The 25,501-nt window shown below is 39.3% G+C and overlaps 1 protein-coding gene across 3 annotated transcripts in view; it reads right to left on the bottom strand.

Annotated features, from left to right (window-relative positions):
• The window catches only part of EXOC6B (exocyst complex component 6B), a 607,862-nt gene that overhangs the window by 148,907 nt on the left and 433,454 nt on the right, over positions 1-25,501 (bottom strand). For all 3 annotated transcript variants that reach the window (XM_035001312.1, XM_035001314.1, XM_035001313.1), the window contains one exon: positions 14,156-14,229. In XM_035001312.1, the coding sequence (XP_034857203.1) occupies positions 14,156-14,229 (74 nt within the window). The remainder of the gene's footprint in view (positions 1-14,155; positions 14,230-25,501) is intronic.

The raw sequence follows: 25,501 nt of genomic DNA, 5'->3' as shown, positions 1-25,501 counted from the left end.
TAGTTAACTTTTTAGAAGTATCAGTCTCACCTTTCTTATTAGATTGTTAATAAGCTAAAGTGAAATTACCAATGCATCATCAAATTGGATTGAAAAAACTTACCCCAGGACAGGGCAGTGAGAACTGAAAATTGGGACACCTGTAAAGTCGTACCCTTATTGATATTTGTGGGCCACTCGATATTTTTCATGTATACAAAAAAAGAAAAAAAATGTGGAATGAAAGAATGAGGTACCCTTTTATACCTATTAAATTTACCGAAATATTTAAAATTTATATATTATTGACTCAGTGTTGGTGAGGTGCTGGAAAACAGTGCATGAATACTGCTAGGTGTTCTTTAAGTTGGTATAACCCTTTGTTGTAGGAACCAGCCATACATTGAAAAGCCATAAAAATGTTTTTATAACTCTCATATAAATAAATTACTTAAGAAGTAATTCAGATCAAAAGGACTTTAAGTATGACTGTATATCCTACAACTTCAGTGTAAAAACAAAACATTAGACATAACTTTTAAGTTCAAAAATAACAATGGCTAATTAAATGATAGAATATAAAACTGATATGCCCTTCATAATAAAAACTCTAAGCAAATTAAGAATTAAAAGACACTTGCTCAACTGATGAAGGATGTAAAAAACTTACACCTGTTATATTTAATGGTGAAAACTGACTACTTCCCCATTAAGATCAGGAATAAGTTCTCAGTACTCCTACTTGACATTGTAGTGGAGGTCCTATTGCGAAGAGGCAAGAAACAAAAGGCATTGGATTGGGTGGGAGAAGTAAAAAGGTCTTTATTCACAAATGTCATAAACATCTACCTAGAAAATTTCCTATTAAAATACTACTAGATCTAATAAGTGAGTTTAACAAGTTTGGAAATTCAAGGTCAACATACAAATACTAATTGTGTTTCTATACACTAGCGATGAACAATTAAAAACTGACATTAAAAGAACAATACAATTTACAATGAACATGAAATACAGTGAAATTATTCTTACAAAATACGTGCAAGATTTGCTAAAAAATACAAAGCACTGATGAGAGAATTCAAAGACCTATATAAATGGAGAGATAGACTATATATATATAGGGATTAGAAGATTCAATAGTGTCAGAATGTCTGTTCTTCTCAAACTGACCTAAAAATCCAGCAAAATCCTAGCCAAAATTCCAACAAGCTTTTTTGTAGTAATCGACAAGCTGATTCTAAAATATATATGTAAAGGACCTAGAATAAACAAAAGGATTTTGGAAAAAAAAAAAAGTTGGAGAACTCCTGCCATACTATCTGATTTCAAGATTAACATAAAAATAAGATCAAAGGGTGCCTGGGTGGTCAGTCGGTTAAGCATCTGCCTTCCACTCAGGTCATGATCCCTGAGTCCCAGGATGGAGCCCTGCATCAGGCTCCCTACTCAGCGGGGACTCTGCTTCTCCCTCTGACCCTCCCCCCTCTCGTGCTCTCTCTCTCTCTGTCTCAAATAAATCAATAAAATCTTTAAAAAAAAAAAGTAAGATCAAGACAGTAAAAGTACAGACGCACGGATCAATGGCACAGAATCTAGAGTCTAGAAATAGAACAATACACACATGGTCAACTGATTTTTTATTAAATGTGTCAAGGCAAATCAGCAGAGAAAGCATAGTCTTTTGAACCAATGGTGCTGGAACAACTAACTATACATTCTACATAAAAATTCAAAACATGACCATATCTTACATTATATTGAAAAATTAATTCAAAATATATCATCAGAGACCTAAATGTAAAACTTAACACTATAAAACTCCCTGAAGAAAACATTGGAGATAATCTTTGTGACTTTGGGTTAGGTAAACATTTCTTAAGATAGGACACATAGACTATAAGCCATGACAGAAAAAAATGATGTCATTATGAACTATGTATTATTAAAACAAAAAACTCAAAACTTTTCAAAAGATACTATTAAGAAAAAAAAAAGCCACAGACTAGGAGAAAAAGTTGCCAAACACCTAACTGATAATGGACTGTTAATCGGAATATTTTAAAAATTATTTTAAAAAACTGGACAAAAAATTTGAACAAACACCTCACAAAAGAAGAGATATGGATGCCAAATAAGTACACAAAATCATGTTGAGCATCAACAGTCATTATGGGAATGCCCATTAAAACCACCACAAGATACTACTACATACCTGTTAGAATGGTGCAGGTAACAAAAATCGACAATACCAAACACTAGTCAGGGTGCAGAGCAATTGCAACTCTCATATGTTGCTGATGGAAATGCAAAATGGTAAAGGCACTTTGGAAAAGAGCCTGATAGTTTATGAGTTAAACATATACTTTATGACCCAGTTACCTCATTCCTAAGTATTTACTCTAGAAAAATAAAAACACATGTCCACATAAAAACCTTTACACAAATGGCTTTATTCATGATATCTTCAAACTGAGAACAATCCAAATGTTCATCAGCTGGTGAATGAGTAGATAATCCCTATAATGGAATACTATTCTGCAATAAAAATGAACAGACTACCAATATATGCAATAATAGGGATGAATCTCAAAAGCATTCTGCTAAGTGAAAGAGGCCAAAATTAAAAGTATGCTTCCATTTATATGACAAAAACTACAGTGTCAGAGAGCAGAGAAGTCATTGCCAGGAGCTGGAAACGGGAAGAGGAGACTCATTGCAGAGGCATAAAGAATTTTTGGAGTGATGGAAATATTCTTGGCTTTTGTGGCAGTTACACAACTGCCTAAGTTTGTAAAAATTTACAGAACTGTCTATCTAAGAAGGATGAATTTTACTCCATGTAAATTATGCCTCAATAAACCAAAAGACAAATAAAAGACTGTCGCACCAAGTGCTGAAGACAATGTGAAACACCCGAACTCTCATTCACCGCTGGTGGGTGTGGAATATGGCACAACCACTTTGGAAGAGTTTGACATTTTTTAAAATGAAGTTAAACATACTCTTAGCTTAGACTCAACAATTCCACTCCTTGTGCTACCCAAGAGAAACGAAAACACATATCCACACAAGCACTTGCACATGAATGTCCACAGCAGCCTTATTCATAATATTCCAAGACTGGAAACAACAAAGTGTTAGTAAATACAACAGGTGAATGACTAAATTATAATATATCCATATAGAGAAATATCACTCATCAATTAAAAAAATGAACTACTGATACATCCAATACCATGGATGAAACTCAAAACATTACACTGAATGAAATAAGAATATAAATTCTAGCATTTTACATATAGAATGTTATATATACTTTTTAGAGTCTTACTTTTAAAATTAATTTTATTAAGATATAATTTTATGTACAATAATATAAACCTATTTTACACATACAATTCCATGATGTGACAAATATATATACCTATGTAACTACTACCACCACCACCAAGAACATTTCTATCATCCCGAGAAACTCCCTTGTACTTTCTTTGTCATCAGTCCTGTCCCCTTGTCCTCAAGCAACCACTGACCTACTCTCTGTCACTACAAATTAGTTTGCATTTTCTAGAACTTTATATAAATTTTAGAATTGGATTATCAAATAGTTCCTTTTTATTGATGGGTGGTATTTAGGTATATCATAATTTATATAGTCATTCATTATATTTATGAACTAACCAACTGAAAACAAATCCTAGGCTATAAAAAAAAGAAGATTTTATAATAACGTATAAGCTTAAAATGCTGGAGTAAGCATTATCATGTTACTTAATATTTGGTAAGCATATAATCAAAGATAGTAGGAAACTACATCTTAGGGAGGTCAAATAATTTGCCAAATGTCATAGCTAGTAACCCAGGTTTGCCCAATTCCAAACTTCTTAACCACTATGCTGTCCTAACACCCGGTACAGGGTTCCTGGAATTTGTGGATATAGGAGAGCCCCATTTTTTCCTAATGTTTAAGGGGTTGAGACATAGAAGGGAGACACTAGAAGTTTAAGAGGCCAGTCAAGAGTTTTCTTTCTCCACACTTAGGGGATTTGGAAAACTGTTAAGTGCTCAGCATTTAGAAGAGACTCTAACTAGCTCTCTGCTAACCTACTGGGAACAGATCCTAAGCCTCTGGATTTATTAGGATCTTGCCTATATAACTAGTTTGCCAGAGCCAGTTTTTCTTTTTCATGGGATAATCTTAGCAAATGTTACAGAATAAAATGTGAAAAGGGAACATCAGAAGCTAATCTAGGAAAGTGAACTGTCCTTTCACACCAATGCCATCCAGAAGAGCTTCATGCCCAAGTTCAAGTTCATTTTATGTTAAGAATCCCTTAGTCATATCTTAGAATGTCATACTATCTTTGGCCACATTCTCAATGTGTTATTTTGCTCTTGAAATCAAGAAAGACTAGGAAAGAAATGATCCTGGTTTATCAAGGAGGAGCTACTTTAAGAGATGAGAATCTCACAGATCTGACTGTTGGTCATCTCTGAAACGGGTCCCTTTGCAGCTCCCTGCCTGATGACATGCACCCTACAAAAGGCTCCTTCCTGCATATAGCTGTCTCAGGGAATCACTCTTTCCTGACTCTACCTTTGCCTCTGCAACTTGCTCAGTCTACTTTGCCTCCCACCAAGATTCTTCCTTTCCTTTGGTTCCTGTTCCACTTTTGCTTCTTCCTGGAGACTTAACACTTTTGACTGTCTTTTTGGTTCCCACTTTACCAATGTTCTCTGGTTCCCCTTTTCCAGTCAGTCCTATCTCATCTCTTTATGCATTTCTAGGAACTTGCCTAGAAGGAGGGTTTTAAACTTCAGATCAGGGTTCTAGATGCTCTTTTTGGTCCTTGTTCTCCAGGAGTCCATGCTTGCAACTGTGGCTCCCAGGGAGCAAATTCTCTTACAAATAAGGGGCTTCTTTCTTGGCAAACTGAAATATGCCCCAATTCCCTAAATCTAGCCCTTTGTTGTCACTCTCTGCTGCCCTCCAGCGGCTGTTGAGAGGATGCAGTGGTTGGTCGTTAGAGCCACGGCCTGGCTCTTTGGCCCTTTCCATGGCCTGTAAAAGTGCTCACCAGTAAGACACTAAGGCAGTGCAGTTAATGGAGATGAGACTTGTGTTCAGAACCTATGAGGTTTTAAATGCCGCCAGCACTACTGAAACAGCCTTTGATACCACGGCTACTCCCAGGGACATTCATTGGTGATGACTCGTCCTTTCTCCTGAAGATGTGATTATCTCAGAAATTTACAAATTCCAGGGTTGTGGGTATGCAGATTCACGCTGCGTGCTGAGGTACGGGAGAAACCCCCTGAGTTTCTGAGCTTGGCTTGCTGGGAGAATCAGAGAGCAGTACAGAGCTTTGCGCTAGCCCAGGCAGCATGCCTCACAGCTGACCTCGGTCTCTCTTACCATATAGCATGAGAGAATCACCAACGCTGTCTATGAGCAAAGGCAGAAACGGCCAGGTGGCTTTTACTACGCTTATGCTTACTAGCTCTTCCCACAGGAGCCGAAATGGAACGAAACTCTAGCCTCTGAATGGACAGACTTTGCTATGGGGCTATCCAGGGTGATGCTGGCACCATGCCCACTTTAAAAGTGACATTCTCTTGGAGCAAAGGGGTAGAAGGTTGTTGCAGACTAGACTCACACTTCTGGAAAAAGTCCTTCTAGCATCCACTGGAAGGACTGTTTGATGCTCTGCTGGAACCCCTAAGTGGCAGAGCTCTGCCTCTGGGTTAAAGCAGGAAGTGCTAGAGGACTCTGTTGACCAAGCTTTAGATTAGACTTCCCATCTAACCCAAGACCGTGCCAATATGGGCTGACAGCAACAATGGATAATGTTAACCTGGGGGGCCCGTGAGTTTCAAAGGCCAAACCCAATGTATTATTCGTGGGAAAATAAGTCCAAAGTCTGGTGTTTTGTGTCCTGCTACCCAAAAGATTATCCACAACTGCTCCTAACTGAAGGTCCTTCACCCACTGCTTGTCTCCACATAACTGCCATTAATATGGCTTAAGGGCCCTAACAGGGCCCACAGTACCTGTCATTCAGGAGTCAGCACTTCCAGACACACAAACTCTAAAAGGGAGGGTCCTCAGAGAGGCTCAGAAACTACCTCTTTACCAAGCACAAATGTGCAAAGAACCAAATGTTTGCCACCCACATTCCTGCTAAGTGGCTATGCTTCCTCTCTGAGGAAAAGCAAAGCCCCTGGAAAATACACAGGGGTATTCATCAGACCTTCCACCTTCCTTTCAAGCACCCCAACTATTCTCCATTGTGAAAAATCAATGAGGAATCTACCTCTTATAAACTATCATGGTGTCAGTGTGGTTAGCAACCACTACTAATATTTGCTCCTCCTCTGATTTTCAACCTCTTGAAACAACTCCATGAGACTTTAAGAAATCAGACTTCCAAATTGCTAAAGTGATTTCCATAGTGAGAGGATAATGAATAGAAAATGGCCTTCCCAACATGCTGTGATGTCATTTGGCCCATTAAAATGTCTGGGTTTTTTCCTAGCATTTAAATGACATCTTACATGATTTTCTATACCGAAGACTCGGACTGTGCTTGGGTATTATTTCATGAGATCCTGGTCAGGAAAAAAAAAGGATTCTGTGTTAAAAAAAAAAAAAAAAAAAGAGCCCTGAGACAGAATTTCTGAGCTCACCTCTTCTCTAGTTAAGAGGTTGGTATGAGGTGAGACAAAGTTTCAGCAGTTTTAGCATAGACTCTCCTCCAACCAACCAAAGGTGTTTAGTAAATCCTACTGGCAATTCCTTCTATGAATGTTCCATGATGGCCCATTTATAATATCCCAAGCAAGGTAAGGAAAGAGACCTGTTTGCAGCAGCTGCAGTAGCATCCCAGTGGCTGAAGACCTTATTTAGCTGGGCCCCATCCTGTGTTTGCTGATCCAACCTTGACTTATACGAGATCAAAAGTCAAGCTCAGTGGAGTCTATTCTCAGTAATATTCCTATTTATATTATTTACAGAACCAGACCAAAGGTGTTAGCTTTCCCCTGCTCGGGAACAGGAATTACTTGCTGTCAGAGCTTCCTTTGAGGTTAAAGGTATCATTCTGAAGGTTACTGCTGTCTGTCAAAACAACTTGGGCAAAACAATTTTGTCACAACCACCAGAAAACCCTGCTTTCAAATGCCAAAGGACCACCTTTTGAAGAGTTGCAGGCTGACCATCTTTTTTATGCCAGGTTGCCAAATCATAGCTACAAGTTCTTTGCTGGAAACCTGTGTTATCAGTGTACAACAGACTTGGCCTTGCCCTGGGGATCATGCCAGAAACCTCTGCAGCTATCCCTAAAACTGACCAATATAGCATCAATACAAAAAAAAAAAAAAAAAAATCTAGATCAAGTGACATCCCCTTGGAGCACGAAGGCCACGTGAAGGGAGATTTTGGCAGGAGCACAATGTTGAAAAGGGCTGCTTTAAAAGCATAGGTAACTACACAAGAATAGGAGCTCCACAAGGGCAGGGACTATGTCTGATTTACTGCACTATACCAAGTATACCACTATATCCACTATAACAGTGCCAGGCAGAGTGCTCAATGAATGAGTGAATACTTCTGATTCGGGAGGTCTATATCTATATCCAAGTGTTCGCTATGCCTACGTTAAAACATGGACTATAGTCTGCAGGAACCTTTAGTAACTCCGTATCAGCAGGAGATCTGTGCAGGTAGTCTGATATTATTACTTCATCTTCTTCTAACCACCAAATGCCTTCGGGATATGATGACTCTGGATTTCATTTCCGAAATGCCATCTAACCACATATACATGCTACCATACCATGCTAACAGGTACACATACCATACCTCCATGGTGTATGGTAGCACAAGATTGTGCAGACAATCTTTTCCAAAATAACGTGCTTAATGGCCTAACCCATTCCTTCTGACCCCCCCATCCACATCTGTCGTAGCAATGACATCTTCCAATTCCATGAGTTATCAAGCTGTTTGATTTCTGACCCTGGTGCAGATGACTCCCAATTTTACAGGCCATTATTTATTCAAGATCATACACAATCTGGAGGTCAACAGAATACTTCAAGTGAGCACTTGGAGAGTATTTCTACTGACAACATTACTGGTCCAGACACTTTACTACTAGAGGATTTGGGGATTTGCATACCACTCTGTCTTCCTTCACTAAGAACATCCTTTCACAAAAATATTCCCTTATTGACTCCCCACACCTCTCATTTTCTCCACCATGACTCCTTGGCAACTGCTCGGGAAACACTTGGGAAAACTACAGGCCACCCCCTCCCCCAAGCCCCAGGTTACATCCCAGCAGGTTAAAAACCAGTATTAAGAAGTACATGTGGGAAATGGCTTTCTTTGTGTTAAATACAGCTTAACCATTGCGATGAAAAAATAGAAGACTGCCACCTGAGGCCTTGTAAGATGTGAGCCTGCCCTACCCTGACCCAGGCCTCCCCCTATGTAGTCTCCTAGTTTGGGCTTGTTTAGACTGGTTAGGGAGAAACATTAAAAAAGAAATTATATTTATTATATATCATTTTGTTATGTGCTGTATCAGACAAATTCAGTTTTTCTATCAATGGGTATCCCACGGAGGTTAAAACCTAAGTGGTTATTAAGCAAGATTTTTCCACAAGAGCCAAGAGCAGTCAAGCAGAGGGGGAATGTTCCTCTTCGTGGGCATGTGTTCATTAGACTTGTGGGGAGGGCAAAAGAAAAGAGTAGGCAATTTGATTCCAAAGGCAAAATTTCATTGAATAGGATCAAAATAGGATGGGGAATAGGAGGGGCAGTTGTACATAGTTGGGTTCTTGAGCTGTTCTCAAGTCTGCATACCTTTATTAGCTGACAGGACCGAGTTCACCTGTATACCTCTAACAGGAATAACATCAGAATTTGTTCAACATCTCCAAAGAAACATACAATTATTTCTCTCAGGCCCTACAGTTGTTTTTAAGGCAAGTTAAGTGCCTGCAATGGAAATGCACTGTGTTTACTTTCGACTGAAGGTTTAGAAATTGGGGAATAACTGGCCTAGGGGGAATGTCACCGGCTCCATCTATAAAAAGCCAGAGATATCTTGGGATGGCTTTGCTGTTTAAGAGTCGTTGCCAACAAGCTCCATTCAGGAGATCTGATGCAATGTCGCAACCTACTTCATTCAACTCTATAAACACTTAGTATATCGGAAGTAAATCACAGTCGGGGCCAAGGGACAGAAAATGTTACTGAAGAAAAGAACCCTTCAAACTTCTGTTGGTCAAATATGTAAGGTGAACAGCCAGAACTTAAAAGAGCAATGTAAATAATTAATTAATCTGGGGAAGTTAAGATGCCCCTACAATGAATGTGAATAACAGAAATGTGAAATATTCCAGGGTGGCCCTCAATAAGCAGGGTTTGATGAGAAGTATAGGACATTAAAAAAAAAAAAAAAAAAGAGGTCCATGAGGAAGCTGAACAGTAAAAATAAGGAAAGAAGAAGAGAAGTTAAGAAATTGGGGTTTAAAGAGATTAGTCTAATACTTAAAAGAAGGAAAGATAGTCGAGATCCTAGTTAAATCTACCCCCATCTGTTTTCAAACAAAACTTAAAACTGTTTATTTTCTATGCTTAAAACGCTTTCCTTCCTCACCAATGCCTGGCTTTCTTTCAGTTTAACTTTCCACTTTTTAAATGATTTTATACATTTTATATATATAAGATATATATAATTTTATATATTTAAATGATTTTAAATATTTTATAACTACTTAGGCTCACAAAGACCTCTCCATTCTAAGGCCTCTTTCTGCATTTATAGATACATCGTTTATATAAACGATGTATCCCAACCAGGGGACAAGCTGAAGTCGATTTTCCCACTCCTTCACTCTGGGCTGGCCCGGTAACCAGCTCTGGCCAATAGAATGTGGTGGGAATGACAGCTTGCCAGTTCCAAGTGTCGACCTCAAGGGGTCTGCATCTTTCCCCCTGCTCTCTTGAAAACTGCCAATATGTCACATGATCAAGCCTGGGTGAGGCAGCTGGTGGATGAGAGATCACATGGAGCAGAGAAGAGTAAGTCTAGCTAAGGCATCCTAGACCAGGCAGTCCCTAGGCAATCTAGTGCCTGATCTCAAGGTACGAGTGAGCCCGCTGAACCTATCCCGATCGCCAATCTGTAGAAACTCGAGTTAAATAAATGGTTCTTCCATTAAGATAATATGTCTCAGGGTGCTTTGTTATGCAGCAAAACATAATGAAATAATTGAAACATACACAATGGCTCCATCCTTCCAATGTAATACTTATGACAGTGTGACTTATATTAAAATTAAGTATTTGCTGACCACCTCTTTGCTCCTGGAGGACAGAGACTGTATTATATTCATTTGTGGACTCCCACAGCACCTGCGTTTGCTTTGTTCACAGGAGGCACTCAGTGTGATAAAATTAAGTTGAAATGAAAATCAACTTAAGTTCAAATTCTATGTTCATCAGCATTATGCACTTAATGCTTAACAACCGAAGAAAAACACAAACCATAGCACCGTTGAAGAATCAAATCACCACTGAGAATCTACTATTGGTCTTGTACTGTAATTCCAATTACAAAGCATTAAGGGCTGGCAATTACCAGGACTTGGAGTGCACACGCCACTTCAAGATCGTTAATAAGTGAGCCCTTTAAGGTATCCCGGTCGAGATTTCACATTAACCCAAGTTTGGATTTTGATAGAAATTTGCACATATATTTGACATAGGAATGTGAAGTTGAACCGCAATCCTACTTTTAGGTACTTGGAAGTCTAGAAAGCATAAAGTGGCAAAGGAGATTTTGATTTGTACTGTCTAGTTCACGTTATTATTAACAGCAGGTTTTCTACACCCAGAAGTCTGACAAATAAGAGAAGTAGCATTTCCTGTGTTCATGTGCATTAACTATGAGGTGCTATACACGTGTAAAATACCACGAAAGCTTGTGTATTTAAAATGTCATTTCACTCTTTTCCTGACGAATGAGGAAACTGAGAATAGACAGGACAGGTGGGAAAGGATGAATACTTTTGCTGTCCATATCTAATTTGCTTTCTAACTGAATTTCTATAGCTTTTAAATGACACTCTGCTATTATAGTCTATATAGAGATGATCGCATCAAATGGTTTACGTTTTGATTATTTTAAAAATCATCGTTCACTTGATAGTGTCTGAAACACTCTAAAGCAAGAGGACGTGACAGTCTGATCAGAATGAGGATGCTCATAAACCAGTGAGGCAAATGCAGTCGGTGACAGTGGAAGAATACCTTGGCTGCCCTGCGACTGTGGTGTCCCGCGTGGACCTATACCCTCTATAACTTGCCCTAACTTCAACTTCTGCCTTTAACTTCTGCCCCGTCTGTTTAATATTGTTATCTCGGACTAATAAAGGACATGATGATGAAATCAGTTAATAAGCTAGAAAACTGAATCAGGACCTAAAGAGGCCGGGACTGGCTAGAATGATAAAAATCTATGTTGTTAATAATATGGAAGAAAAATGAAATCAACTGTATAAGGACTACATGAGGAATGGGTAACAATGCTACACAAAGACTCAGCTGCTACCAGAGGATGCTCAATAAATCAGGAGAGGAAGCTTATCCCCCAGACTGTGATGTATGAATAAAAACATAAAGAATCAAAGGGTCAGAATTAAGTGAGACAGATTTTAGTCAACTTAAGAAGTATCTTTCTAATAATCAGATTGTCCTAAGGCAGACCTTGCTGCTTTGTGGCGGTGAGTTCTCACAGTCTGGGGTGCTGTATAGGGTTTCAAGTATCAAGCCAAAGGTTATACTGCATGATTATTAAAATTGGCCCCCAACCCCAAAATTCTGTAATTCTATTATAGGATTCTGAAGGGAACATGCAAAAGGACAATATACTCAAGGACACTTAATCGTGCTTCATTCGAGGTCAAGATATCTCCTCTGGGGACATACTCCAAGGTTCTCTCCTTACGGTTTGAACATCTCTACAGTTCAGAAGTCTCCTTCTAAAAGGATGCTCATTTAAAATAAGTTATGAGAACGACCAAGATGGACTGCAAAGAGATTAATATTTGCAGCATGGGATGTGGAGGGATCATTTTTCTCACAATGATTCAAGCTACCTGAGGCCTGCTGCTAATGAGCCTCAGCCTGAGAACTGGAGAAGTTTTTCAAATGATCTAGGTTAGAAAAGTTTAAGCTGTTTTAACAGAGACAGCCATAACTAGAAATTAGGTGATAGATTCAATAGGAAGAGGCATACTCTTCTTATGAGTAAAATTTTGGAGTTTTGGTTTCTCCTGCTAAAATATCATAAAAGGAACTCAGAACAGAAATGCGATGGCAAATAGGAACTTACGCACAAACTACAGTCCTCACGGAGAGCTCACAAGTATTTGAGCATTCATCCCCGGCTCAGATCCACCTTATTTTGGCTGTGCTTCTAACTTACTCCCTTAGTTAACATTTTCTGCGAACACTAGTTGCTTTCCATAGGGACCAAAACCACAAACTAGTGAGAATGACCACGCTTTCTTCTCATGAATAGCGAGAAAGGAAAAATTTTTCCTTGGATATGTCTCTCCAGTGAAATTCAGTGTCTGCTTTCCAAGAAAAGCCAATTGGCTCAGAAGTTTCTGAGAAGAAACAGGGGAGAAAAGTCCAACAGATAACACTCCATAAAACCCTAAAGCAAAAATCCCAATCTTTCAGCCTCACATCTGCCAAGGGGTTAAAACCTGACTGTCTCTGTTGAGTTGCTGAATCCACAGGTGGAAGGTCTTAAGTGTGGAAAGAGATACCCAGCTCCATTTGTGACCATGCTGGGAAAGCCTTTATGTGTAAGAGAACCCCCACCTCGGCCCCCAAATACTAAGTTGACACACGTTTCTGGGACGCGGCCTGAATCCTCAAACTTTGGCGGGTCTATAGAGACACAATTTTCTGTTTTCTGCTTAACAGGGCTTTCCAGAATTGTCATCAGATGACAGATTACACCACCCATCCACAAGGATTCAGGGGTAGCTCAGGCCATCCATTATGGGTTAAAAGCTGTTCCGGCATGAATCGAGTCACAGTGGTAAGGAGACTACCAATACAAGGGGTCCTATAGCTTTAAGAAATACTCTGGGCATCTAAAAGTTTTCAGAATGCAAACTATGTCAGCTCTGAAAACAAGAGGCACTGCATCATTATGGCAGGAGAAACAAAGCCAGCCCCCTTTTTAAAACAGACAAAAAAAAAAGATTGTTTTAATAGGAGAGAAGCATCAGTCATTGATTCTTACTTCATTCACACTTTTTATCCAACCCCATCCATCTTCAGAGTGAAGAGATGACAGAGCCCAGTTAACTCTCTCCCTCTTTCGGCCCCCGCCCATCCTGTTCCTCTCCACCCAAACCACCAAGGCCTACCAACCTACCCATTTCAGTCTGCAAGCAACAGCCCTCCAGAACGATTCTTTCTATCCGATGGGCTTGCGAAACTCGGGTATGCCCGAGTACCGGCTTTCATCAACATTACTTTAAGAGGGTTGCCCGTCAGGTAAGCATGACCGGTCGGGGCCTTTGCTAATCACCTTCTAAAACCACCACTTAGTCACTCATGGCTGACCACATTCTACAAAGGAGGGGATGGGAAGACATAAGGCAACAGAAAAAAGTCAACAAGCCAAACCAACACTCCAGAATGTAAAATATTTCATTTTTCTTAAATACTGCCGCCCTCATTCTATCTGCAAACAAAAGTCCTCCGGGCAGGCAGTCTCTGCACCAGTGCACCTGCTCAGCATTGGCCTGCCGAGTTATCTTTCTGCTGTGTCTGCAGAAGCCAACCGTAGCACAATGGGTCACATCACTTGAGGGTCACTTGAGTCCCTCTACTCTCTGGGTCCCTCCTCCCACCTCCTGCCTTCCCTTCCACTCACAAAACCTTTAACTCCACCATAGCTAAGGATCCCAGATAGCTACATAAAAGAGGTGGTCTCAAACACAGGGGAAAAACCCTTAGGTCTCCAGTGTGAATCGCCAACGCCGATCCCCCTCCCCTCCCCTTTTCCTTAAGACCTGATGGTCTTCAGTCACACATCTTAAAAGAAAAACAAAAAACAAAAACACAAAGACTTACTTGTCTCAAGTCGATGAAGGCCAACTGCAGCGTGTCCTCCTGGAACCCAGGCACCGGGCCGGATCTGGCAAACTCTGTGGGAAAGAAAAGAGGATAAAAAGCGCCTTTAACTAACCATGGACAGGGAGATTGGCAGACGGATGACAGGGAAGACAAGAGAGGCTGGGGGAGAGGAGGACCAAGCTTCTAAGGAGTCATGTCTCTCTCCCTTCAGCTTCTTTGTTTGCCCTTCAAAATTCGTGTCATCAAAACACCATTAATTCCAGCATCCTGACAGCAAGGAAACTGTACTAATTCGACCTGAAATTTATTCCCATGAGCCGCGCTGGGCTTCAGAGTATTTGTTTTGTGAATGGACAAACAACTTGCAAAGGAGGAGGGAGTGGGGGAGAGAAAAAAGTTTTCCTCTCAACACAATAAAATCTTCAGCTGTGAAACTCTTTTCAGTTCCGAAAGCTATTTATATTTTAGATCGCTGAAGGAATTTTCTAATTTCACGCCTGTCACCTCATTCCCCAAGCATTTATCAAAAAATATTCCCTGCCACATCATTAATTATTCCCTCACTGATTATTTGTATTATCTCATGACTGCATTATTGCCAACACACACACATACACACACATACACACACCCAGCAGAAGCTGTCCCGATCCACTGCCTGGCTCTTGAGCAAAGGGGTATTTGCAGATTTGAAAAGGCCCATCTAAATAAATCTCACTGCAAAGCTTAGGGAACATTTGCACATGTCCATCCTACTAGTGTATTCTTTGTCCTTGACTTCTACTTCTTTTCCATTCTTGAAAATTCTTTTTTCTCTTCCCGCTACCCCAATTTAGTCTTAGGTCAAAGAGATCACATGAATGCTATTTGTAATTTACGGTAGTGCCTTAGGTACATGCTCAGTTTATGACGCTGACTTCTACATCGTTAACAAGAAGATAACTGCACAGGGCTACAGGGACAAACACTAGTAACAGTTAAGAATGTCAAGTTTTATCGTCCCTAAGCCCGGCTTATTATGAAATCAAAAGGTCTTGTTTAAGCTCCCTACACACATGCACGCACACACACACACGCGCACACACACACACACACCATGCAGAGAGAGAAAAAATTCAAGAGTTGGACAGTTACTATGTCTTGAATTCTCTCCGTAAAGCCAAAGTGTGATAGACATTTAACATCAATCTACTATTTACCTCAAAAACAACTCAAGTATTGGCTCAAAGCATATATGAAAAGGAATGTTTTCCTTTCAATTATGTTTTTCTCCAGGAATGAATTTAAGAAGCTATACAGATTCGGTATCATACTTTTCTTTTGAAATTAAATAAAAATCCATCAAGATATTTGCATAAATGCCTGGAAAAGTATTTGCAACATCCAGTAGCTAGATGTATTTAAATGATATTTGTGAACAATTATAGGAATACCTGTTTTTTAAAAATGTTTTCCATCTGGGGTTTCTTAGACATAATTGGGTTTCATAACACCCTTGTCCCACTTAAAAAAAAATAATGCTAACAAGTTAAGTTGGAGGGATTATGGAAACAACATGTGAAATGAAATTTAACACAATTTATTAAACTAATACATAGCACAGATGTATTCTACAACTGTACACAAAATATTCTTATTTTAGACATTTCAATAAAAACGACTCTTGTAAGTGGAAGGAGATAAACTACATTTAGCATGATTAGCAGCACTAGGTTTCTAGTTGCATTGAAAAGAAAATTCAAGTGCCATTTGTAAATTAATTCTATCATATTACAGCCCAAATGACTCAAGTTTTAAAAGAGTAAAATCCTACAACCGTACAAATACTTGATGAGGGCCATGTTAATAAAAAGCCTGACTACTCCATCCTTCCTATTTTGCAATAGCCATTATGTGTGCTGACCTTGTAGACAGCGGCTGTTCAAGTCAGATGTACAATTTTCCCATACTCTGCTCTTACAGAAAGCAGTTCTTTGAATTATAGCCACAGCCGCTCTTTTTGACAGCCTTGATTGTCAGTGGTCAGCTTAAATAAGTTTCTCATGCCTGCTGGTTTCATCCAAGGTCAGTAGCTTTCCCCCATTGCTCCTGCGTGAGTCGAGGCTATGTTGCATCATTTGAAGTATGCAATCCTCTCTGTCAGTAGGAACCTTTCTTGAGTCAAAAGTAGCAACTATCAGGGTGTTCTGCATACCTACACATGTCCAACTCAACAGAATTAACCTGTGGTATGTGGTTTGAATTCTTGAGAGCTGGCTACCCATTCTCACATCTCCTTCTTGAACATGCTCCCTGGGGTTAAGAGATGACACTGCCGAAACCACGCAGGAATCCAGACGTGATACATATTTAGTTCTCAGAGTCTCCCTTTATAGGCCTCATTTTTATGACACACTGAATCTTCCAGGTTCCCAGAGGACACAGTGGCCTTTTAGGTTTGATTCTCCTTTTATAAATCAAAGGGAATCAAAGAGTGACAATTGCATCAAGGTATGGCCAAGTAAAGAGATTGATTTCACATACAGTTTATGGAAATGTCTAATTACTGTATATTCAACTTCATGTTTGTATTTTTTCTCATTGTTTTGTGTATATAATTCTTGTCTTCTCATGTAGATAAGTAAACTCCTTAAGGATAAGGACCATATTGCTGAACCTAACAAGTACTTAAAATAGCAGATGTTCAACAAATACTCATTTGTTAATTAAATAAATTACAAAAACAGCAAGATTCGTTAGTCACATATACTCTTCACTGCCAATGAAAATCTGTGGATTGTAATAGGTAATGTGTCCTTAACATGAGTATCAATAAGCAGGCTTTAGGAATTTATGAGCTCCTTAAAATTAGGTGCACAGTGATTGAGGGGATGGGTTTTGAGGTCATAATATCAGAGTTTGAGCCCAAGATACTGGGTCTGTGGGCATGAGCAAATTACTTATTCTCCTTAAAGCTTCAATGGCTTTTTCTCAAAAATGAAGAAAACAGTGCATTCCTTATAGTGCTACTATGAGGATTAAATGAAATAACACATATAAAGCAGTTGGCAAAGTGCCTGGCATATCATAATTGATTATCATTACAATTAGTTTTTTGTGTGAATATACAGTTCTCTGGGAAGAAGGTTCATAGCTTTCACTGAATTCTCAGGGGGCTGGTGACCAAACAAAAGTTAAAGAAACGCCGTTATATATCTAGGACAAAACGTCAGAATTAATTCAGCTACCGTTCAGTGATGAGTTAGGGAGTTGGCACTGCAAATTTATTTATAGGCAAATATTTAAGTCTTTCACTTACAGGAAGCTGATATGACTAATTAACAGTATGTTAGCCAAAGCACAGTAATTTTTATTGGTGTTACTTAAGAATTGCAATAAATGCATAAAATCGATCTCCTCTAATTTTCTGACTCAATATACCTTTAAAAACATGGCTATTCTCCTAGAGTTAACTCTTCAGATATACAAAAAATGCTAATAGCATAAGGAAGTGTGAATATTTTAAATAAGTGAACATTTGTATATAGTCTGATTCCAACCATATAAAATATAATATGCATTGAAAACATGACAGTACGCGTTCATTTCATAATGTTAACTGCGGCTGTTACAGACAGAAAGATTACAAGAGGGTTTTATTTTTCTTTATATTTTATAAACTTTTAAAATGAGTACCGACCACTTTCATAATCAAAGAAAAGGAAACAGAACACACACACACACACACACATACACCAAAATTACTTAGTGGTGCTGATTTAGTCATACTTTATCTAGTGACGAGAGAGAATAACTTGTTCAAGATTTAGCATGACAGGCAACTGGGATTGGTCTGCACACACAAATTTCCAGAGGTTGCTTGACAGAAAGAGAAGAAAACTACACACTGGAGGGGGGCAAAAAGCCCGTCTACGTAATAGGCTGATGCCTACAGAAACTGATCACATGTGCACACTAGAAGCCTCTCTTCAGCATCACAAAGAGAAACCTTCCTCCTTTCGAAATCATAAAAGGGGTACAAGTATGCAATCGTGACTAAGTGGAACCAACGTACATATGGGGCACAATGGACAGTCCCTTTCTGGGCTTGTCTCTAGATTCCAAGATCTATAGCAGGTTTTCAGTCTCTAAGTGTTTCCAACACCAGTGTTTCCAAAGCCTGGAGTTCTGTAGAGTAGCCAAAACATCGCAAGACTAGAAGGTGCTTGCTCTATTTCACACAGACCCAAACCCGGACTTTCGACCAGCATGTGTCACTTGGGGACTGAGTCAAGGTTCCAGTGAGGCTGGCAAGAAAGCTTCCTCTTCAAAACTTGGTTCAGATTAGCAGAGCTCCTGACTACCACTGACACATTTTCCAGAGGGCTCTGCTCTGCCCAGCAGCAATTTCCTGCCCTTGTATTATCACGGTAGGGACTCTCGGAGTCGGAGCTGATATCAGGGCTTAACTCCAAGAACCAATTTGCAAATGTGAAAAATCTTTTAATGAGGAAACTGCCAACTCATTGAAGTTTATGAAGGAAATCTTTTCATTAAAAAAATAAATAAAAAGGAGATGTAAAAGTTACAGAAAAGAAGGTATATTGTTAAGTGAAGGTACAAGTGGGGAAAGAAAATTACACAAAAGAAGTATTTTACTTACCAAATATTCAACATTCTTTCACATTCTTATGTACACTTAAGTCTATGAGATTTGGCAATCATTTTTAAAAACAATATTAATTTCTCAAAACTATCCAGTAGGTTTACATTCCTAATAATCTTCGTATTATAATGACATAAAATTACCGAAAGAGAAAAAGAAGGGATTCCATTAATTTCAAAATGCTTTCTAGACTTCTTGAAGGCTGACCTTATAATTAAGTAACACTATCAGGGGGGAAGGCAAAAAAATTAAATAAACTTTAATTTTAAAATTATCTGGTACATTCGCATTTGGCTGAAGAAAAAAAATTATTAACACCACAGAACGCTAATTAGAATAAAATGATAGTCAGATTAGAAGGGGCTTTGAGAAGTCAAAATGACTGCCATAGTTTATAATCTGTATATCTAGATAGGACATCTGGGAGTTTATCAAAAGCAAGTTGTGAGAAACAGAAAATAAAACTAGTTCTTCTGAGCTGACTCAAGGAGAACAATCATGTTTTTAAGGGTCACAAAATGACAGATCTATTTAATGCAAATTATCCATGGAACAAGAACAATTTTCAAAAGAAGAAGAGCAACAAGGTAAAATTTATTTCAGAAAAGAAAACTAGGGGCGCCTGGGTGGCTCAGTTGGTTAAGCAACGGCCTTTGGCTCAGGTCATGATCCTGGAGTCCCGGGATCGAGTCCCGCATCGGCTCCCTGCTCAGCAGGGAGTCTACTTCTCCCTCTCCCGCTCCCCCCTCTTGTGCTCTCTCTCTCTCTCAAATAAATAAATAAAATCTTAAAAAAAAAAAAAAGAAAAGAAAAGAAAACTAGTATGATATCTGACAAATAGGTAAAATAGCAACTGTTGGAGAAAACCACAATTGGTTTAAATAAGAGGAAGTTGAAAAGACAGTGGGCAAAATTGTAACCAGAGGTCCCTGGATACCGTCCTTTACTTTTGCTGCCAGCGAACGTCCAGGTCAGATAATGGACAAGTTAGCATCACCGGCTCTCACAGAAGGGATTTGAGGTTTGGTTCTGGCAAACCAAGTGAGAAAGAAAACTCAGTACCCAGGAGCCCAAAGTATGTTGGCTACTTGTTTATACCTTAGGATCATGTCAGGTCACATGTGGGTTTTGTGGGATTGAAAAAAATAAGAGCCGCTGTTGCTGTATTAACATAATGGTTTCCTGGTATCTGGCTCCCTGGAGCCACAGGTAAAGGGTGTGCCAGACTTCGAAGCGTGGCTCTGGGGAAGCTAACCCCTTCTTGCATCACTTCACAGTGGCTCCACCAAGCTAATTACAGAGAGGAGTTGATAGACTCCACAGGGACTCCACTCAGGGCCCTGCTGGTCAGAGAAAGGTCGGCCAGCACATAAGGAAGTACGAACGAACAAGACAGACATCCAGGGACAGGAAAAGGGGAGTGGGAGGGAAAAACACCTTGCAGATGCCACCGATTCTATGTGTCTAAGTGTGCTCACACGGACATGCGATCATAAAAACCAGACAGCTTTATTTAGCCAGGGGAGGACTCTGGGCTGCACATTATTCTCTGCTTTTACACACCGTAAGTACGTAACTCACTGCACCTCCCACCCAAGAAGGGCAGAGGAGAGCACAGGCTAACTCGAACCGATTCTCAAAGTTCTGGGAGAGAAACCTGATGAAAAGTGATGACACTAAAATCTGATTGCAGATGCCAAACCAGTACTCCAAACAGATTTACAAATTACTATTAACATTTAATGGTCTAAGTTCAATTCTCCAAGCTCCTTTTGCTCTGGAAGACCACGGAAAGCGAGGACAGAGAGATGTGGCTTTTTAATTAAGAAAGCTTAATCTCCCATAAGCGAAGAAATGGCCCCCAGCAAGCAGGAACTTCCGCGCTGCTGCTAAGTAAACAGGCTGATCAATCTCCACCTGGCTGTCCCCAGAGGGGACCGCCGAGAGGAAAGGAGGGTCCCGGCACTTTCAGGACTGGTGTTGGTGACAGCACATATTCACCTGGACAGGAAAGCTGTTTCATGAGGAATAAACCTAGAAAAGCAGAGAAGCTGATTTCTACTTCTCATTTAACATATAAGAAGAATCTGTACACAGTTTAATGAAATTGGTTAGCTGAATCTAGGAAAGCAAACTAGAAAATAATTCTGTTCAAGATTGAAAAGACAGCAATGATATAAGTTCCTACCATTTCATGGAGTCCAGGGGGCACTGGGTGCATTTATGGAAATAAAGTGCTATTCTCTGTCTGAAGAAATAATACTTTACATGATGGATAAGAATCCTTAGCTGCCATCACTAAATTAAACAGAGCAACTCCTGTATTGTGTGGTTCTTTGCAGAGGAAGAAGGGTTGAGGAAAGTCAAGACTATAACGAGTGGCAGAACAATGTCATGCCACATGGCAGTGGACTTTACCTTAATATTCCACAGAAAAATAACAGCCAAAAGCAGAGCAAAAGATGACCTAGGAATCAAGTCTACAATCTATAATCCTGAAGCTGAAGGAAGTATTTGTAAACTACTGAGGACTTCGACGGATGAGAAAATTAAGGCCCAAAAGGTTAAGTCAGTGACCTAGTTAGAATCTGATCCTTCTGAGTCTGTCCTTCTATTATTTCAATATGCATGTCCCACCTGGAAGGTCTAAAAACAAATATTCACTTTACATGTTCCTTTATATGCATTTTAAATATTCCTTCTTAGTTAGGAATAATAAAATCATAAAAACATACAGATCTGTATAAAGTCATAATTTTTCCTCTGAAGTTCCTGAATGCTTCACAATTTTGCAAAATAAGGGCCAATTTCATAATATATCTTTTAAAATTATGGTGAAGAGAAGCTTCTCCCAATTAGCAATCAGCAGTGCTTCTGTGTATAATCTCTGGAAAGTGGAGGACCTGCCATGAGAGAGGTGGGCTTCCTGAGAGATGAGAAAGACTAGTGCTCTGAAGTAGTAACTTTATATCCTTGACGTTTTTACTATGCTTTTAAGGACTTAATTTTATCCATGTGTTTGTTCAGCACTGATGATTCTGCTGCATGAACATACACACAAAGCTGTGGCTATCTGAAATTTTACAGAAGGATTTTGAGAAGGATTCTGTAGGTCATTTAACATAACAGTGAAAATCAATTTTCTAAAAACTGTCCAAATAGAAATGCAAGCCCCATGTGTAATTTTAGAATTTTTAGAATTTCTAGTAGACACATTAAAAACAGAAACAAAATAATTAATTTTAAAATTAATAATATATCTTGTTTGACCCAATATATACAAAATATTTCAATTTTAACATGAAACTAATATTTTAGGGGCACCTGGGTGGCTCAGTCAGTTAAGCGTTGGCCTTTGGCTCAGGTCATGATCTCAGGGGCCTGAGATGGAGCCCTGTGTAGGCCTCCAAGTTCAGCAGGGAATCTGCTTCATCCTCTCACTCTCCCTCTGTGTTCTCCCTCTCTCTCTCTCTCTCCAATAAATAAAATCTCAAAACATGAAACTAATATTTTAAAAATTATTCATGTTTGGGGTGCCTGGCTGCCTCAGTCAGTAGAGCATGTGACTCTTGATCTTAGAGTCGTGAATACTTAAAAAAAAAGTATTCAGCTTTTTTCAAAATTCAGTATGTATTTTACATTTACAGCACATCTCATTTCTAACTAGCTACATTTCAAATGTTCAAACGGCTGCTTAAGGCTGGTAGCTATAGCATTGGACAGCACACCTTTAGAGGATGTCGACTGTAATGAACGTAAATTAAAATTAATTGCGCCAAGGGGCGCCTGGGTGGCTCAGTTGGTTAAGTGTCCAACTCTTAGTTTTGGCTCAGGTCATGATCTCAGGATGGTGGGAGCGAGTCCCGTGCTGGGCTCTGGCTCAGTGGGGTGTCTGCTTGGGGCTCTCTCTCCCTCTCCCTCTGCCCCATCCCCAGCTCACGTTCGCTCTCAAAAATAAACAAATCTTTAAAAAAAATTAATTGTGCCAAGAATGACTTCAGACTTTGAAATGACAGAGAATGAGCATTCCTATTCATAGCAGTATGAATTCTATTTTTCACATTGGCTATGAAATAAGGATTGAAGCAAATGTCCATGATGCTACACAATGGCTTCTACTCAGCTCATATTATAAAAGTGTGTTGTCCTCAGAGAGTTATATATTTTGTATATTCTTCACCTTGCCCGTCAACACGTTTTTATATCACCTCTCTATTAATCCTGATACTTGTATTCTTATTTTTCTTCTCTTCAACCCATTTTCTCTTTCTTACACAGTTGTCCTCCCTTATCTGTGGGGGGGATATGTACCAACTTACCCAGTGGGTGAGTACTGAACCCCATATATACTATGTTTTTTCCTATACATACATACCTATGCTAATTTATAAATTAGGCACAGTAAGAGATTAAAAACAATAAAACAGAACAATTACAATATACCATAGTAAAAGTTATGTGAATGTGGTCTCTCTCTCTCTCAAAATATCTTATCATACTATACTCATCCTTGTGATGATGGGAGAAATGATGAGATAAAGGGGACAAGTGACATGGGCATTGTGATGCAGTGTTAATCTACTCCTGACTTTCTGATGATACCTCAAGAGGATCATCTACTTCCAGATCACAGTTGATCTTGGATAACTGAAACCACAGGAAGCAAAACGGCAGATAATTGGAGGGTATGGTACCTAACTTATTTATTTTTTCAATTTATCCTGTTGAAGGTGGTCTCAAATCATTTTTGGAAAACGCAGTAGGGTGTCAGCTTTTTCAAATGATGATAGTTGATGAGGATGCAAGTTTCTGGACAAAGCTCATTGCTTCAGTTTCCCCAGCCATTGATGACAATAACAATCCTGATCTATAACTGCAAAATGTTTTATAAGGTGCAATATAAAATAAATACTGATTTGCTAAAAGGAAAAGTATCAAGACTCACTATCAGGACTCGGAACAGGGTGGAGATATATCATACTACACTATGAAAAATGCTGGAAGTCAGGGAAATGACTAAGGTATATATCATACCACACTATGAAAAATGCTGGAAGTCAGAGAAATGACTAAGGTAGGTTCCACATGGGAAGTTTCCAAAGTTAAAAAAGCTAGATTTTTTTTTTAAGTCAATATAATTCTTTTCAAACCGAGAGTAGTTAGTATTTCTTTGGTATATATTTCATGGATGTTCTCACAATTTGCTAGGAAAACTAAGTCTCATAATGTAAGCTGATGTCCACAAAAGATAGATATATCATTAGCTAAGGTAAGTGAGATTCTAGTCCTTTCTAAAATTTGTTTATGTGACCTTGGGCCAACTATATAAGTTTTTAGTACCAGATGTCTCTGCTGTAAAATGAAGGTAATAATATTTCGCTTACTTAAAGCTGTAGGACTAAATCAAATATGTTCTTGAGGTCTGTGATATAATAAAGAATATATCTGGGGCGCCTGGGTAGCTCAGTCGGTTAAGCGTCTGCCTTCAGCTCAGGTCATGATCCCAGCGTCCTGGGATCAAGCCCCGCATCAGGCTCCCTGCTCGGCGGGAAGCCTGCTTCTCCCTCTCCACTCCCCCTGCTTGTGTTCCCTCTCTCGCTATCTCTCTGTCAAATAAACAAATAAAATCTTTTAAAAAAAGAATATATCTGGTCTTTGTCCCCGCTCCTGGAATAGAGTTTCAAATACCCTTGAAAGCTCCTGAGCAATAGGAGTTGCTATTCACAATGAGATTCTTTTGACCATACCTAGGTTTATGCTAACAAGGTTGCTCAAGTATGTCCTTAGTTGTAAGGGAAGGGCTAGACCAGCCAGAAACACAAAGCTCATGATTAGACGGTTGTAATTTTCAGCCCCAACCTCAGTCTCCAGGGAGCATAAAGGGGCTAGAGATTGATTCCATTTATGTAGCCAATTACTTATTCAATCATGCCCATGTAATGCAAGCCCATATAAAAACTCTGGACACCGAAGCTCAGTAAATCTTCTTGATTAGTGAACACATTGATGTGCTGGAAGGGTGACATGCCCAGATTCTAATGAGCAGAAGACATGGAAACTCTGTGCTATCTACCCTCCTCCCCAGGACCCTGACCTCTACATATCTTCCATTTGGCTGTTCCCAAGTTACAGCCTTTATAATGAAACTATAATCAGAAGTACAGAACTTTCAGTGATTTCTGTGAGTCTTCTAGTGAATTATTGAACCCAAGGGAGTGTGGGGAGCCCTGAATCTGCAGTCAGCTAGGAAGAAGTATGAGTGGCTTGGACACCTGAGACTTGTGAGACTGTGGCTGAGACTTGTGGCTGATGTCTGAAGAGAGGCAGTCTTATGCGACTGACTCCTTAACTTGTGGGGTCTGTAATAACTCCAGGTTGTTAGTGCTAGAAATGGATTGAATTGTAGGACACCCAGTTGGTGTCAGAGAATTGCTATTGGAACACAAAGTCCCATCCAGATCAAGCGCAATATAACTTGATATGGGGTCCATTTTAACATCTAGGCTATAGCCATACACATGTCCCAGCATAATTAATGTGAAAATTATTGGAATTTGATGCAATAAAATAATATGCTTTTTCTCCCTACCTCGCCACTTCTTCACTGAATTAAAAATTTTAAGATACTAAATTAAAACAAGTCTTCATTATTAGAGATCATTTCTGACATGGCAAAGTAAAAAGTTCTATATATCTTG

Source organism: Mirounga leonina, unplaced genomic scaffold (assembly GCF_011800145.1).
Source record: "Mirounga leonina isolate KUSES-001 unplaced genomic scaffold, KU_Mleo_1.0 Mir_125, whole genome shotgun sequence".
NCBI lineage: Eukaryota > Metazoa > Chordata > Mammalia > Carnivora > Phocidae > Mirounga > Mirounga leonina.
Note: the sequence above shows the minus strand (reverse complement) of the source record. Positions and strands in the feature narration are given on the sequence as shown.